The sequence below is a fragment of the Sinohyriopsis cumingii genome, chromosome 12 (genome assembly GCF_028554795.1).
Source record: "Sinohyriopsis cumingii isolate HCF-2022 chromosome 12, ASM2855479v2, whole genome shotgun sequence".
In the NCBI taxonomy this organism is placed as follows: Eukaryota; Metazoa; Mollusca; class Bivalvia; order Unionida; family Unionidae; genus Sinohyriopsis; species Sinohyriopsis cumingii.
The window spans coordinates 116,734,787-116,752,125 of NC_142972.1; the positions used below are offsets into that span (position 1 = coordinate 116,734,787).

The following is a 17,339-nucleotide window of genomic DNA, read 5'->3' on the forward strand; positions in this document are numbered from 1 at the left end:
GAATGTAGGTTCGATGCAGTCGGTTTGATCGATACAGATGGCTCCAAATATGATGCCAGTTCACCATGTACTGGTCTGTCCAGCTTGTCGATCAGACTGCTCTGTTGGAACCGCTCAGTTGACCTAGTGGTTAGAGCGTCCTCCTCGGATGCGGGAGGTCGTGGGTTCGATCCCTGGCCGAGTCATACCAAAGACTTACAAAAATGGTACTAACAGCTGTCTCGCTTGGCGTTCAGCATTAAGAGGTTAGTGTTAGGACTGGTCGACCTGGTGTCAGGATAATGTGCCTGGGTGGGACATGCTACATGTCTGCGGCATGATGCCCCAGTGCTAGACATCACTTTAAACTGCCACACTGCAGACATCGTAGCGATATGACTCAAAAATTGTTAGGGCTACGTTAAAAATCCAAGTCCCCCTCCCCCCCCCCCCACTGCTCTGTTGGGGATAGGACACCGCTACTATGGGAACTGTTGAGCGACGTACTCTTCGCCAGTCAGCAACAACAAATTCAAGACCAATGAAACCGTATGATGATTGTCGGAACGGCTATACCGATTGATCGAAAGCCGGGACGGGATATTACTAGTGATATATAACTGCCGGATGGGTCGGCTGGCAAAGTCTGACAGTAATCCAGCAGGCCAGGCTTCAACGTTTCTGAATCCATGCATGGGCGGATAGGAATTTATGCCATGAAGTCTACCAGATTGGGATAAAACTGGTATTAGTTTCGTCCAACGCACTCTTCGATATTCTAGATGATGACGCCTGCTGTTGCACGAGTATTAAAAATGATTCCAATATATATTGAGTGGAACTTCTTGGCGTGGCTTCGACTGGATCTGACGTGACCGTCATTGTTAACGCAGTTTTGTGCATCTTCGTGGGGGTGGGGGTGAGGCAGCATTCAATATCCCCGTTAAAAAGGTAAATGATTCCGAATTCGGATGAATGTTTAATATGTCGCATTCGGAAAATTTAAAAGTGTACCCTTTATTGCGGCGCTTAATTGCTTTTTCAAGACGTTGGACCAAAGCGTTCTGCCCATATTACACACACGCCCCATTAGTGTGAGGAAGAAAATTTTGTACCGGTCAGTAACGTCAGGAGGGTGTCTTCAACGACTTTAAAGAATTAGCACTTGAATAAACAGACTTGTAATTAAAGTGAGAAGAAAAGGAAAGGGTTCATGCAAACAGAAGTGCTAATAAACCGACATTTAACAGTGCAATACAATTACACCAGTGAAAATGAATGTGACACCGGGAAATGTATGAATCATGAAAAGCAACCCTATGGCTAGCTATATTGCTGGAATACGGGCGACCACCGAGTATTAATCTTAAAGAGTTACTTACCTTTACCTATATGTTATTTAGATGGAATGATGTATTGTTTTGGCCGCTGGGGGGGGGAGGGGTGGGGGTTGCTGGATTTTGAGGTTGTGAAGTGTAATTTCCTGGTGTTAATCTGATCTTGTAATGTACTATTGCTTTTTATGGGTATAACAATTTTTTTAGTACAAAATAGGCTATACATGGCGGCCAGTATATTTAGTGGAGAAAGAATTCTGAAAGAAGGTAACGTATTTGACAAAGAAATTAAACAGTGACCATGCCATGTGTTGTTGATTTTCTAACCTGAGAATCCATCTTTTGCTCGATGTTATTAATACCAGTGTTGGCAATTCCTCAACCGGATTCTGTGTTTACTTGCTGAACAATAATTGGGATGTACAATATAGTAGCACATTCCGTGACACGAGATAAGTGACTACTACTGTCAAAAAACTGTCCTACTTCATCACATGAGACCACTCCGGTGGCCTAAGTGGTTGTAGCGTCCGCCTCTGATGCAGAAGGTCGCGGGTTCGAACCCTGGCCGAGTCATACCAAACTGGTACTAGCAGCTGCCTCGCTTGGCGCTCAGCATTAAGAAGTTAGTGTTAGGACTGGTCGATCTGGAGTCAGAATAAGTGACTGGGTGGGACATGATTCTGCATGTCTGCGGGATGATGATCCAGTGCTAGACATCACTACAAACTGCCATACCACAGACATCGTAGCGATATGACTGGAAAGCTGTTAAACCTACGTTAAAAATCCAAATGACACAGATACACACATTCTCTTGACCATGTGACATTCAGTGACAAAATTAACTGAGTACACCTTAAGTTGCCTACTAATGTAATCTGGCCTTTATTACATGAAATGTTCTGGAATGCATTCTTACCAACCAGTCGTGAAATGGCAGATTACAAAAATACTTTATTGGTATATGTATTGCCTACCTACAAAGCAAGTCCTTGATAAATTGTTGTAATTGTTAGTAAAAGTCAGTGAAATTAGATTACCTCGGAAAAAGCAGACGAATAGCTAGTAAAATATGCATGGCCATTATGTTACACTATTGTTGCTGCAAGCATTATTAATGAAAATACACAAAAATAAGTCACACTGGCATTGACTTCTGACCCCAAAATTAAAGCCTCTTCCATCCTCCCAGTGCAAGGTGTACACAAACTTTGGTCAAGGTATGCTGTCTGGAACTAAATCAATATGCAAAAACCATTTGTAGAGTTCTAGAAGGAGTGCTATATGATAATATAAACTCTCCCTCTGCTGAATTGGCAACCAAGAAACTAGAGATAAGGCTGATATATAGGGTGCTACACGTAGGTCTGACAAGTGGGCCCCTTATAATGTTACTGACATGGAGTAAACACGTATCTGTAGAAACATGGTTTTGTCCCTCATTACAAAACTCAGACATCATAAAGACAATGAGGATATAACAAATACAGATAAGGGTAGAATTAGGATAGTTGTGTCATTCTACTTATAGAGGAGTATTATAGACCTGCTACTGTGTTGTACACTTGTAGCAAACGTCTTCAAATTTTGCCTAATTGCAAGTCATTTGGAGTCCATGAAAACACAGCTGATGTCCAATGGAAGTGGGTAAAATGGCTTGAAGATGGAAGTGGGTAAAATGGCTTGAAGAACTTCTGATTGGAATGAACATAAAAAACACAAAACGATGGCGTGTGCTGCTGTAGAGTTAGTGCATGATATTTTTGAAACCCTTCGAGACAAAGGGGATTATTACACAACTGCCATAGAAAAGCTGACAAACTATTTTGCATCAGTGAAGAACCACGAATTGGAAATCTACAAATCTCATCAAGAAACACAACAAACATGCAGAAACTGTGCTCAAAAGTATCCACGTAAAGATGGACAGTGCCTAGCAAAATGGAGACAATGTAATTTCTGCAAGAAGAAAAAACATTTTGCAAAAGTTTGTAGATCCTGACTCAAGACAGAACACAAAGTTAATCAACTAGAAAGTCAAAAAGATAAATGAAGTACAATCTGAGAACTCAGACCAAGAATACACCACTAGCCTTCAAACTCAAGACAAAGGAAATACCTTAAAACCAAAACAGCTGCAAACAATGCTAGAAATAGACGAAGCAAGAATAGAGGTACTGACTGACATAGGATCAAACAATAATGTCATAGATGAACATACATTTGCGAAGCTACGAGTTGAAATGGCAGAAAACAGATACAAACGTATTTGCCTATGAATCAGTGACCAAATTACTTTTAGCTGGTAAATTCCAAGCCAAGACTGAAACTTAAGCTAAGCTCACAACTGCTCCATTTTACGACGTAACCAAAATGGAAGTCTACTGAGCTATGAAAGAAGTACATGTATGCACTTACACTTAATTCCAAAAGTCTGTGCTACACTGAATAACAAGCCTGAAGAACTGTGCAAGAAGTTCACCGATATCTTCAAAGGAATTGGAAAATTAAAAGACAAACCTTCACACTGATGATACTGTATTCCCTATTACACAACCCCACCGAAGGATACCATAAAACATTCAAAAGAAAGTTGATAAAGAGCTGCAAAGACTTGAATAACTAGATATTACTAAGAATGTAGATAGACCAACTCCCTTGGTTTTTCAAACTGTTGTAGCAACCAAACCCAAGAAAGCAGATGAAATTAGGATCTGCATTTATATGTGTTTGCTCAATGAAGTGGTACTATGTGAAAGAAACATCACACTATAGATAGAGGAACTTACAGTAATTCTCAGTGGTGACAAGCTGTTCACCAAAATCATGACCCCTGCAACAAAAGAGAATTGGCAATTGCGATTACAAGGATGCAATTTCAAAGTAGTTTACATGCCAGGTAAAACAAATGCAGCAGATTACATCTTACAACATCCCAAAGCTAAACACTGTAAACATTCTGATACTCTAGAGGACCAGGATATTAAAAAACAGTATTGTGTTGTTGTTGTTGTGATTTGGACTTTTAACATAGCTTTAACAATTTTTCAGTCATATCGCTATGATGTCATCAGTGTGGCAGTTTATAGTGATGTATAGCACTGGGGCATCATGTCGCAGACATGTAGCATGATGTCCCACCCAGTCACATTATCCTGACAACAGACAGACCAGTCCTACACTAACCTCTTAATGCTGAACGCCAAGCAAGGCAGCTGTTAGTACCATTTTTGTAAGTCTTTGGTATGACTCGATCGGGGATCGAACCCACAACCTCCCGCATCCAAGGCAGATGCTCTAACCACTAAAGGATAGCAAATCAACAGAGACTGGAAACTGGAATATTCATTAAAACAATGTTCCAGACACACAGCTAAATAGGGCACCCCACTTCCCTCATTAACATATTTGTATTAATGCATGCTATTTAAAAACAATAGCATAATGTTCCAGATGCACATTGTGCAGTACTTAAACATGTAACAATTATAACATTTTTCTTGATTTTTATTTTCTTCCTTTCTCAGAGTGCCATATATAGCTAGATTCCACTTAGATAATTATTCTGATTTTCATAAAATACTTGATGACTTTTATATAAAGAGGCAATAATAGGAATTGATTAATGTGTTCAATCTGCTAACTATAATGCAAAATTACATGGTTATTTTAATTTTATTGGTAAAAATTAGGTAGGAAAAATAATGTCTGTGTTTGTATCAAGACAAGGAAATCCAAGTTGTAGGGTTACATTATTTGTCTCCCCATAAAGCTGAGCCTCATCAGGAGACAAATAATGTAACCCAATGACTGGAATTTCCTTGTCTCGGTGCTAACCCCAACATGGAATCTATTAAACTAGTACTCTATAAATGACTGACATAACAGACAAAAAAAGTTGATACAATACAAATCTGTCAAAAAGACCTGGATTATGGTAGTCCATCTTCAAGGCTTAAGTATTACCTACACCTTTAATTTTTCACAGTATTTTTCACCAATCAATCCTAAACAGTAGAATACTGAAATTCAAACATGAATTTCACTTATTTCACTACCATATGGGTTAAGCACCCAAAAATAATTTCCAGTTGGCACATTCATGAAAGCTGGACCAAGTGATGGTTGGATTCCCACTCATAACAAGTATGTGTTGAACATGATCCTATTTCAAAATTTGTTTAGGTCCCTTAAGCTTAAAATAGAAATCAAAATGTAAGAGTATGGGTTGGTGATAATGCACACAGCTGTATAACTTCTAATACTGTTGTCCACATCACCAATCCTACCACTGATCCTAGTTAAGAGTGACAGAGTAAATATAGGAGTGAAGATATAGAAAATTATAAGAATCTCAAACAAGGGGATTCAATGCAGTGCAATGTCTTGCTTTTGAATGGTGTTATTAAACATACAGTAATATACCCCAGTTTTTGCTGAAGAAGGCAAATGACTTTCAAAATCTTTGTAGAAAGTTGATGTCATCAGCATTCTGCTGATGTAGTAGAGACAGGAGCTGTGTGTGTGTGTGTGTGTGTGTGTGTGTGTGTGTGTGTGTGTGTGTGATTAGTGAGCAGTTAGAGACAGGAGCTCTATGTGTGTGAGTGTATGATTAGTGAGCAGTTAGAGACAGGAGCTTTGTGTGTGTGTGATTAGTGAGCGCTTAGAGACAGGAGTTCCAGACAAGTAAAAGTACAAACTTTATCTGAAAGTTTTATTTGAACGCAGCAAGTTACTGATGCAAAAGATATTTGACATTTAACAACGCACCTTAAACACTGTTGACAAAAAATATGCTGGCAGAAAGGTGAAACATTTCTCTTAACATTTACAGGTGAGACAAAAAGTGCACATAAATGAACACTTCCATTCAACGCAACAGTTACATCAAGGGAAAAGAATGAAACACAAAAAAAAAACAAGGAATAAAAAGTCCCTTTTTTCATGACATCAGCATAATAATAACAATTCAGAATGACGACTGTTACATTTATTTCAAAGCAAATGTAAAGTTAATTGGACTCTGAACCATTCTCATGCCTATAGTTCTTTCAGTGCAACTTTATGATATTTCTATTGCCTGATTTTTGCAAATATTCATTTATTATTGAATGATTTATTATTCAATGAATTTTTAAGATCAAAGAAAATTAAAAGAATGGCAAATCTTTCAAAATATCTATGCTAAATTTAAATAACGTTTATAAAGAAGAAAAATGCAATAATGTTAAGGTCACTGAAATGCTGCATGTAAACACAGATGACAAAAAAAATGTCCAAACAATTGTACAGTAGTGTATGCAAAGAGATTAAGAATTAACAAAGGTCAACATAATGATCTGACAAAATATCAATCTGAAGAGTGAAATCAATAGAATTATCTCTTATACATTTATAAAGTAATCACAACGTCTATTAGGCACTTGTAAACACAACTGTAGTTTGTGGATTGCCATGAAACGTTTTAAATAATATGGTTGTCATTTGAAGATGTGCATATCTATATAGATCACTCTGCTCTTTCAATTTTTGTTAGAGTTACTGCCCCTTTTAACTAACAGCTGAATACAATGTTATGACAAAAACATATTGAATATAACTACTCTTGTGCATTTCAGTACAGTGCAATGACAAAAAGAACATATTATGGTCACCATCTGAAGAAATGCATATTGACAGATCACTGTACTTGCACCATTCTGAGAAGAGTTATGCATTATGCGCTTTGACTATATATTCATCTACATGAGAAAGACGTGTGATGCAGGAGAAAAGGTGGCATATTTACGTGAGTAATTTGGTAATCATTCCTCTAGTTTAAATTTACTTGCCCTACCCTATGGACAACGTTATACATAAATCAATAAAATTCCACTAGCATTCAATAGTACTCTATAAATAAACATAAAATGGAATAAAAAAATACAGTATAACCATTTTTACTGCAAAAATACAATGCAATGTACGGTTATGTGTCACACTGGACACTGTATTTGATTAACGTCCTAGAAATACTTTCAACCGGAAATTCTTACATATATTGCACTCAAAATGTTTGCTGAAAGATAAAAGGTAAAGAAGTGTTTCACAGAACATGGTGTCTTGCATGTAAAGAGTTATAATGATAACTTTCTGTCCAAGCAAGCAAATTAGGAATGCCTTGCATATCTGGGTACGAAATTTACACATATAGTAATATTTTACAAATTGTTTTGTTCATAATCAAAATGAACATTTATCACTCTTTTAAGTTGGTTTTAAGTTTAATTTAGAAATCTGTATTTTCCTATTTATTTAGTAACAAAGTGTTTTCAAACGCTGTACAATTCCTTTCATTGTGAAATCTCTTTTCTGTTTTTTTTTTGTTTCTCACTCAGGACATTAAAAAATTCACCATTCTTCCATAAATAAGGTAATACTTGTGTCCTTATCATGGTAAATTGGGTCTAAATAGCAAAGCACAAAGACACTTGCATTGCATCTCTTTGGTCCCAGGTTTGATACCTGATTACAACCCTTTGCAGTTCAGTGATTTTTTAATATGCCTCTACCTAAATAGCAGAAAGGGAAAGTTCTTTTGCTGTTATATGTCTGTGCATCCATATATCCTTAAATATCCATATCTTTTACTTTTTTTAATACATTTTCAATTTTTTTTGCTTACAAATTTGGGGGAAAAACTTGACAACAAAATTAACCAAACATACACATGAAATAAACTAATGAAGTCTTGTATGCAAGTGTAGATGATCCAATTATATTCTAATGCTGTAACAGCCATTTTTTAAAATAATAAATATAAAATCAAAATTGAAAAGATATTTTTTATCTACAGTGGAGCCATACCTGTTTATTTCTAATTTATTTTGTTAACATTTGAGCCATGTTATGTATGCTACTACAGCAAGTACAGATGAGGTTTCAATCCGCACACTGCATAATTCTACATTATAAACAATGTTGCCACCAAACACTGGAGAAAAAAAATGACAAACAAAGTGAAAACATTGCTAATTGCATCCTTGCCTATTTTTCACCCTTTTTTCCAATCCAAAATTCACAATAGGAGACAAAACAATAATTGCAACCTCCATGGTCTTATGTAGTTTTGTTCAACCAGTCTCAAAAAGGCTCAGTGAGATCCCCGCAATATGAGGGTTTGGCAAATATGTTATTTATCAATGTTACCAACATGCTTTGGTTGAATTTGCTACAAGCAAATCTACTGAAGCATTTCTTGCTCTCAAAACTAACCTAGCCTATGATTAATCAAACCAAAAGTCTATTGTAAGAGAGCAAGGTTATAATTAGAGTTCTTTTTTCTAAACAGACACAGGAGGCATGACTCAACTGACTCAATCAGCCAAGGCAGCAATCATTGTTTAAGCAAAACATAGGGTCACCTCATCATTATCTCCCCTCATCAGCCAAATAAATTACATTTTCACATTTTGGGAAAGCCTAAGACCCTCATCTGGCAAAAATCTCATGGAGCGATTCAAGAGTTATGGCTGAACAGGACTATTTATTTCAGCAATTTAAAAAACCCATAACAATTACTGTTGATAAATTTCAATTACAATGCTACCAAAAACATTTTCTGTTCAGCTTTGATGCACTATAGGATAAATAAAATCACTTCCAAGAATATGTAATTATAACAAAAGGTCAAACTGTGATAAATTTGGTACATCTTTACTGTGCAACACTCTACATCAGTTCATTAAAGATTACTAAAGAAAGAGAAATTTCATGTGTACCACCATGTCGGGTAATTCTGCGTGTCGAGTAATTCTGTGCATCTATATGTCATCTCTGTAAACACTGAATCACGTGTTATATTTGTTCAAAAATCCATTTTGTATCAAGAAAGAACGATCGTAGTTTAATTAAGGAAAGTGATATCCATAAAGTGTACAAAAATATTCCGCAATTTGACTCGAAATGCATATGAAAATGTGATTTCTAAATGTCAACATAAAGACTCAATCTATGACCTTCTTGACCGGTTAACCCAGAAAATCTGCTTTACTATGTATCTATTAGAATCATGCAAATAAATACATTATATAAAAAGATGAAAATGTATACCTTAAAACAATACTGCAGTTTAATCCAAGTTTCAAATTTTGCAAAAAGTTGTCCCACACGTACAAAATCGTCTGCTACCCAATGTGTCAAATTGCCGCTAGAACATAAATTCTCAAGAAATTCCCCGGCATATAGTCTGTATCTAAACTCTGTAGTAATTTTTCCCTATCAACAAGACGTTGTAATCACATTACATCCTACTCATTGTTGTTTCTCTTCCATATAATAACTTTTTTTTAAAATGTTGAACTCTACTGACTTTTTTAAAAGATCAATTTAGTTTGCTTAATATTTCATGACATTTATTTGCACTTTTACACTGCGTTTTGTAAAACTAGCTATAAACCTGACCGAATTACTCAACTGAACTGCTGACAGAAACAGTCCAAAGTAATGTATTTAATTTCTATAACTTGATGGATTAACATTACATCTTTTCACAGCTGTGTGCAGAATAGGCGACATATTGCGAGTCATAAAAACTTGGGGGTGGTATCCTGTGCATCCAAAATTAATATTATCTTGAACAGAATATTCTAGTGACAATTGCCTCTTTTCAATTGGTAAGCATTGCAATATTTTATTTTCATCAATCAGGCGTTTTTGGCATGCAGTTTACTTCCATACTGGTGACAGAAACCTTAGGTACGCAGAAATGCCCAACAGCATTGTATATTTAAATTAAATAATTTGAAAAAAATAAACAAGTTACTGTATATACTTGCTTATCAGTTGAGTCCAAAGTGCCAGCATATCTGGGTCAGAGCAGTTTATTTGGAGTAAACAGTAGAACAAACAACACAGACCCTGATCTGCTGGTACCTTATTTGGCGGCAGACCAGGGTCTGTGTTGTTTCCAGTTTGGACTCGACTTATAAGCTATTACAGATGGTACTACCATGTGATATAATGTATATAACATTTCTATATTCTACCATGTGATATAATGTATATAACATTTCTATATTCTACCATGTGATATAATGTATATAACATTTCTATATTCTACTCTCTGAGAAAGTTTTGAATGAAGTTATGTTGACCATCCTTTTGATAGGTGTTCATACTATATTCATGCAAGGAGATGAAATGATACAAGAGAAAATGTGGACTGATGTTCTTGTAGTACAACCTTTATTTCACTTGCAAACACTTAAAGTTACCAAAAGTTCACTAACTTAGGATTTAAATGTCTAAAACCCTGAATATATCAAATTTGATACTATAATCCCATCCTGATTTTGTTTCTCATACCAATTTTGACTAATCAAATATCATATAAAAATAATCACATAACATTCTGAAACATGATATAATGGTTCTTTTTTCAGGCTATGCCTGTTTATTAAAAAATAGTAAATCATAAGCTGACAACCAGACTAAACAAGATGGTTGCTATCCAGGACCTACTTTTCAATTCCATTTTGCTCACTGCCAGTCTATATTTTCTTTCCTTTTTTCTTTCCTTCCGTTTCTTTGGTAGCTTCCTTTGGGTTTGGCCCCTGTGTCAGGCTTAGCTTTTTCTTTAATTCCAGAAGCTTAGCAACTTCAACATTAATAACTGATTTATCTGCTTTGTTGGTCTTCAACTCCCTCACCTTATTACCCTGAAAAGAGATCAGAAAATGAAAACATCCTCATGCATAAACTGCATAGACTAAGCTAGGAAATCTGAAATCTGATCGGATTAATTCCAAAGATTGACCAATCAGTTTGAGCATGAAAATGTATTAATAAAGTCCCCTCACAGTGAATTGGGTTACAGTGACCTATATTTCATTTGTCTGTGACTTATGTTTGTTCAGTTTATCACTGTCTGAGGCATGGTCATTCTTGTCCCTTGAAACACTGTTGTGTTAAAATTGTTGTAATACAAACCATATATCACACTTATAAGACAAGTCCAACTGCAAAGTGCACGGACCCAGATTTGCCATTGCATAATGCACAAACAGATCTGGGTTTTTGCAGTTTGTTAGGAGTAGTCAGTAGAACAAACAAATAGACCCTGACCTGCAGGATGCATTATGCTATGGCAGATCAGGCTCTTTGTTGTTTGCAGTTTGACTTGACTTACATGCAAGGACAAACAGTATGTAAGCATTACAAAGGAGGCATATTGAACAACTATAATCAAGCTAAAGGTAGTTGTATTGATGTTTCAGCACCTTAAGGGGAGCAAACAGTGGTCACACACATAAATTAAAGTATTCATGTACATATATCTCGAGGGGCCTCGAGTGGCCGAGTGGTCTAAAGTGCTTTCCATCACGGATCACTGCCATCTCACCTATGTCTGCGTAGGTTCGAATCTCAGGCTTGGCCAATGTGGATATGTGAGAAAGCTTGCCGGTAGCTTCTCGTGGGTCGGTGGTTCTTTCCGGGGTTTTCCCTGGTTCTTCCTCCACCATTAATACTGGCCGCCATGTATAGCCTATCATGTGCTGAAAAATGGCGTTAAACCCTATAACAATAACAACAACAACAAATATCTCAATAGTTTTCACCTTGTGCCCAGGGACAATTTACCTAGAGTGGCATATGATGCGCTTGGCATATGTTGGGCACACCTATGAATTCACCTTTCATATGTTGCAACTATGTTTATGTTTTGGAGTGGGTATCGAAAATGTTTTCAAAGATGTGACACAGTGCCAAGTACTGGGAGTGGGAGGTAAGATATCCCATGGGCTCTTGCTGGTTGCACTTTTATTGTGTTCATGCACCATTATTCACCCTGGCCTTTTATGCCCTGTAACTATATATAAATATATCTGGTTAGAGGTGGGGAATCTATACTTTCCAAGACATGACCTATGCAGTTTACCTCCCCTGTAGTCTAATTTCCAAGACTGTGATCAATATCTTTAAAGTAGGCCATACTATATCTATGACTACTTGATTATCATTGGCCAGAGTTTCAAGTTTCTAGCTTGACAAGGCACAGATATATATATATAGACACACACACGCTTCTATGTATGAAAGGTCTACATAACAATATCCCAGTACTTGTGAAAGGGTATGGATGATAAAAAACCAGAGCAACTTCGTTGGTGTGCCAACACTAATTTCTATGCTTTTTAATGCAAACAGTAATGACATTTTCTTTCCAAATACTTTTCAATGAGTTTTCAAGGACTACCAAAAGTTTTCAAGGAGTATTTTTTAATATGGAAATTGAACTTTATCTACTTTTTGTTTCATTACTACTGCAATAATAGGTTCAGAAGATGAAGGAAAAAAAAAAGCCAAGATAATCAGCACACCTCAAGTGCACAAGGACTACTATATCTGATAACTTGTCATGTACTGTCGGGGGCCCCAAGTGGCTGAGTGGTCTAAAGTGCTCACCGTTCCAGATCAATGCCATCTCACCTCTGTCTGTGTGGGTTCGAGTCTCAGGCTTGGCTAACATGGGTATGTGAGAAAGCCTGTCAGTAGCTTCTTCCTAGGATTTTCCAGGGTTCATGTACAGCCTATCTTGTGCTGAAAAATGGTGTTAAAGCCCACAACAACAACAATGTATTGTGTCATTTGAGCCACACAGTTTAATAAAATTTTATTTATTTGTTAGATTTGGAAACTATACAATTGTAACTTTAAAAAGTGATATATTTTATTCAGTTTAACACTTAATATACCCTCACATAAATTCAACTAGTTTTGTGAAAAATTCAGTTTTTCAATAAATTCAAGGAGTTTTCAAGGCAACCCCTCCATTTCAAGGGTATTTAGGGTCGTATAAAACCATTTTATCTCCTTTTCATATCTTCTTGATAGGACTGCACATATTAAGTTTAGTTAAATAATAATTAAAAACTGACCTTAGACCAAATTCCTGACTTCACAGGAGGAAGTCAAGATTAATAATATGTAAGTAAGAAGAGTCAATCTTGTAATAGTTAAATTATGACCCAATTACTACCAACAGAACAATGTTCTGACCCAAGTCAGCAGAAACTTGTATCCATCAAGTGTGATTGTAATTTAGATATGGCTAGACGCTCAAGTACACAAACAACTGTGGCATGAAAAGTATCTCATCAGGCAAGTTGTGAATGAAAAAGATGATATTTTTATTAAAAAAATGGAAACAGTCTGAAAACATGAACAGAGTGACAAAGGTAGAAGTAAAAATATTAAAAAAGTAGATGCCGATGGTAATTCAGTAGATTTTGAAATTATGATAGTGAGGGAAGTTAGTCACATTCTGGAAAAGATTTATGTTGAAAACACCAATTAGAGAAAATTTCACAAGATAGCAACTCTTCTCACAGATTAAAGAGATAATTACGTTTGGTTTTCATGGATAAAAAAGGTAATTCCAGTCCAAAAAAATTAAAATGGACATCAACAATCATGTGGTACTGTGATATTTGTGCATCACGCAGATATCTGGTTGTATGTGTCTGAAGTAAACACTCTATTTTTTATTATTTCAAAATGTCTTCCTTATACAAGGGTTACACCATACTAATAAGGAATGGTGGCAGACCTGCCAACCTGACGAGTCCGTTTCAGTAAGGCAGTTGATTTTTTTCCATAAGTTTGACCAGTTTTCAGTAAGGTGTAACAAAATATCATAAACTGCTATTGTAAAGCTGGAAGACACAATTAAAAGTTCAGTATTCAGAACGTGCTGCGATGATAAACATTATGTTCAACTTAAAAGTTTGTAAAGTATGCATAGACTTTATTTACCACTGGTACAGTACACAAAGTTTAGTTCAAAACAATATGCAGCTCAATGGCTTGTTGCTGTCTCTCAACTTGATGTATTTTCTGGAAATTCTTTTTCCATTTTACATGATGATGGCAATCATATTTCTCACCATCAAATTGGCACGTGATGTACAATAAACATAATTGTGTCCCTTCAAGCTTTATTCACAAGAATCTGACTATTCCTTTTTATTTTTCCTGTGTTGATTATTAACACTTTTCAAGAGGCTTACTTTCCCTTTCATCTTAAACATGCATCGCTTGCTGGATGCCATTTTAATAAAATTCTATGATCAACAGTTTGATCAAGCAGACGCTTCACATGAAGTTTAAAGCGTCTGATGTACTGCTGTAAAGCTAGTCTGGTTATTGACCAATTTCACTACTTTTAATATGAAACCCGGATCAAAATCAAACATGGATGAACAAATTTTCCATATTTTTTTGCAATGATCATTTTTTCATAGTTTTAGCTTTTATGCCTTAAGTTCATATTTTAAAGGTAATTTTCATAAGACTTACGGCCAAATCATAAGAGTTGGCAGGTCTGTGGTGGTGCCAACATGCCTTAAACTTCAGAATTTGATGTCTGTGTGTGTGTGTGTGTGATTTGAATTTTTAACGTAGCTTTAGCAATTTTTCAGTCATATCGCTACGATGTATGTAGAGTGACAGTTTATAGTGATGTCTAGCACTGGGGCATCATGCCACACACATGTAGCATGATGTCCCACCCTGTCACATTATCCTGACACCTGGCCAACCAGTCCTAACACTAACCTCTTAATGCTGAGCACCAAGTGTGGCAGCTGTTAGTATCATTTTTTTTAAATCTTTGGTATGACTTGGCTGGGGATCAAACCCAAGAGGCGGACGCTCTAACCACTAGACACCAGAGCAGTCGTACTTTAACATACATACCAATCTGATGTCAATACCATAAAAATTTCAAACATTGCATGAAGTAGATAAAAAATGTTTAAAACTAATTAACTAAGTTTGTTTGTTGTTTTTATTTTCTAGGATGGCTTTAGATGACAGACTCATCTCTAACTTTATTATATTGGGAAAATTCTGTAGAAAATGGACTTTTGTTGGAAAGGATTCTCCTTCAGTCTATTTTTTTCTGTGGAAAGCCTTCTTTAATATAAAATGGACTTTTGAGGGGGTCAATATGTGGTTTTATGGACCTAAATCCATTATCAACCTCACCTAAAGTCTATAAAAAGACAGACCACACCAAAAGTCAATGACTGTATAAAATCCCTTCTCATAGATGTCAACTTGTATGGTTTACCCGTAATTTGTACTTTTTTTGTTCTCGTTTTGTGTGCATCCAGGACTCTGGGCATAATGTTTTTTTTAGAACAAGAATTCAGTGAGACTAGGGTGGCCCGAAACAACCAATCAAATCATACTCAAAACTGCACTTTTCCTTTGATAATAAACGAGTTTCATTCATGGCTCAACTCCTGTGTGTGAAGTTGTTGTCATTTATCACTCTAAAATTTGACACTCGATTTCTAATATTGATTAACTACCTGTGTAGTAAGCATGTTTTCTTATTTTATACATTATTATTTTTTTATTTATACTTGTTACTATCAAATGCATAAAGTTTGCATCAATTTTCATACTTTACATAGTGTGACAATCATGTTGGTGTAACCGTAATTTGTACGACTTTTCTGTGTGGAGATAAAGTCGACTAATTAAAATTTGTAACAATATACTAATTAAAAATAAATACTCTACCGAGTTTAGCACTGGCATTTTATTGTGCTGTTATAGTTTTGAGTTAAGTTTGTCAGATACATAATGCAGACATGTAGCATGATGTTCCACCCAATCACATTATCCTGACACCAGACCTACCAGTCCAAACACTAACCTCATAATGCCAGGTGCCTAGTGAGGCAGCTGTTAGTACCATTTTTGTTAAGTCTTTGGTATGACTGAGTCGGGTTTCGAACCCATGACATCCTGCTTCTGAGGCAGATGCTCTAATCACTAGGCCACCAAAGTGGTCAAACACACATGCTTTTTGTAAAATATGCAGTAAAGACATTCAAATGGTGGCGTCGAGCAAATATGATCTGGAGGAACACTTCAGGTCAAAACTGCATGAAAGAAATTTTGAAATGAAGAAGGGAGCATCCATCAAAAGCTTCTTTGCTCAGCCAAAGCAGGAGGATGATAGTGTTATAAGTAAAAAGAATGAAATAAAGTTTCAGAAATGGAAATAATTATGTAAATATGTGTAAAAATACTTTGTGTATAGCATTTGTTGTTTTAAAACTGTTGATCTTATTAAATGAATGAATAAATTGTTTTGTTTAAGGTTTTTTGGTCTTTCTAAGGTTTGTATTGGTCTGGCGTACAGGTTTTCATCTCAAGGGGTTGACACCTATGCCTTCTGTGCATGGTTACCCTATTGACAACCATGCTACCAACTTTTATAAATTTCTCTATACAGCAATTTAACAACATTCAACAATGTAAAGTCTTTATGCCAATTTTTATTTGTGGAAATGTTGTATAGGTCAATATCAGCTACACAAGAAACAACAGAATTAAGTGAGTTTTAAATTATAGTTTTAGTATCTTTTTTCAAGTTTGTTGGTACAGAATGCTATATTTGACATTCTGTGCATATTAAGGAAGACGCTGCCACCTAACCCAAATAATAAAGCATTATAGATTCTGTCCAATTTTGTCATATAAAAAGTCTGTGTAACATAATTTAAAATAAGCAAAATATGTTGGGGTTCCCATTTTCATGTTTATTATATGCTGCTACAAAATTGAGCATTTAAGGGTCCCCAGCACTAAGTTCTCATGTAGTATAATTTACTATGCATGGATTGTTTTAGATCAGTCTTTAAGAGGTTTTGAAAGACCTAGCAATTATAAATGTTTAATATTTTAGGGCAAAAGGCTTGTTTACCATTTAGAATCCAAAAAGCATGTCAAACAGGTAAAAGGCTAAGCACTGTAATCAAATGAATAACAAATTTGGAATTCACTACTGTAGAATATGGGCATGTAAACTGCCAAAAGTGGCATGATCAGACTGCACAACATAAATACAGTAAATTTATCTGGTAACATCTTTTTAGAATTTTTAATTACTTAAAGGCACAAACTGACACATGTAAATATCAATTTATGTGACTCTATGAGTAACAGTCTCAGAAAATGACC

General features: G+C 35.8%; 1 protein-coding gene across 1 annotated transcript in view; it reads right to left on the reverse strand.

Annotated features, from left to right (window-relative positions):
• Window positions 1–6,019: 6,019 nt before the first annotated feature.
• Window positions 6,020–17,339, reverse strand: part of LOC149787308 (methionine--tRNA ligase, cytoplasmic-like) — an 86,519-nt gene continuing 75,199 nt past the window's right edge. The window contains exon 24 of the mRNA XM_089977842.1: window positions 6,020–11,017. Coding sequence (XP_089833968.1) covers window positions 10,850–11,017 — 168 coding nt within the window. The 3' untranslated portion in view covers window positions 6,020–10,849. The remainder of the gene's footprint in view (window positions 11,018–17,339) is intronic.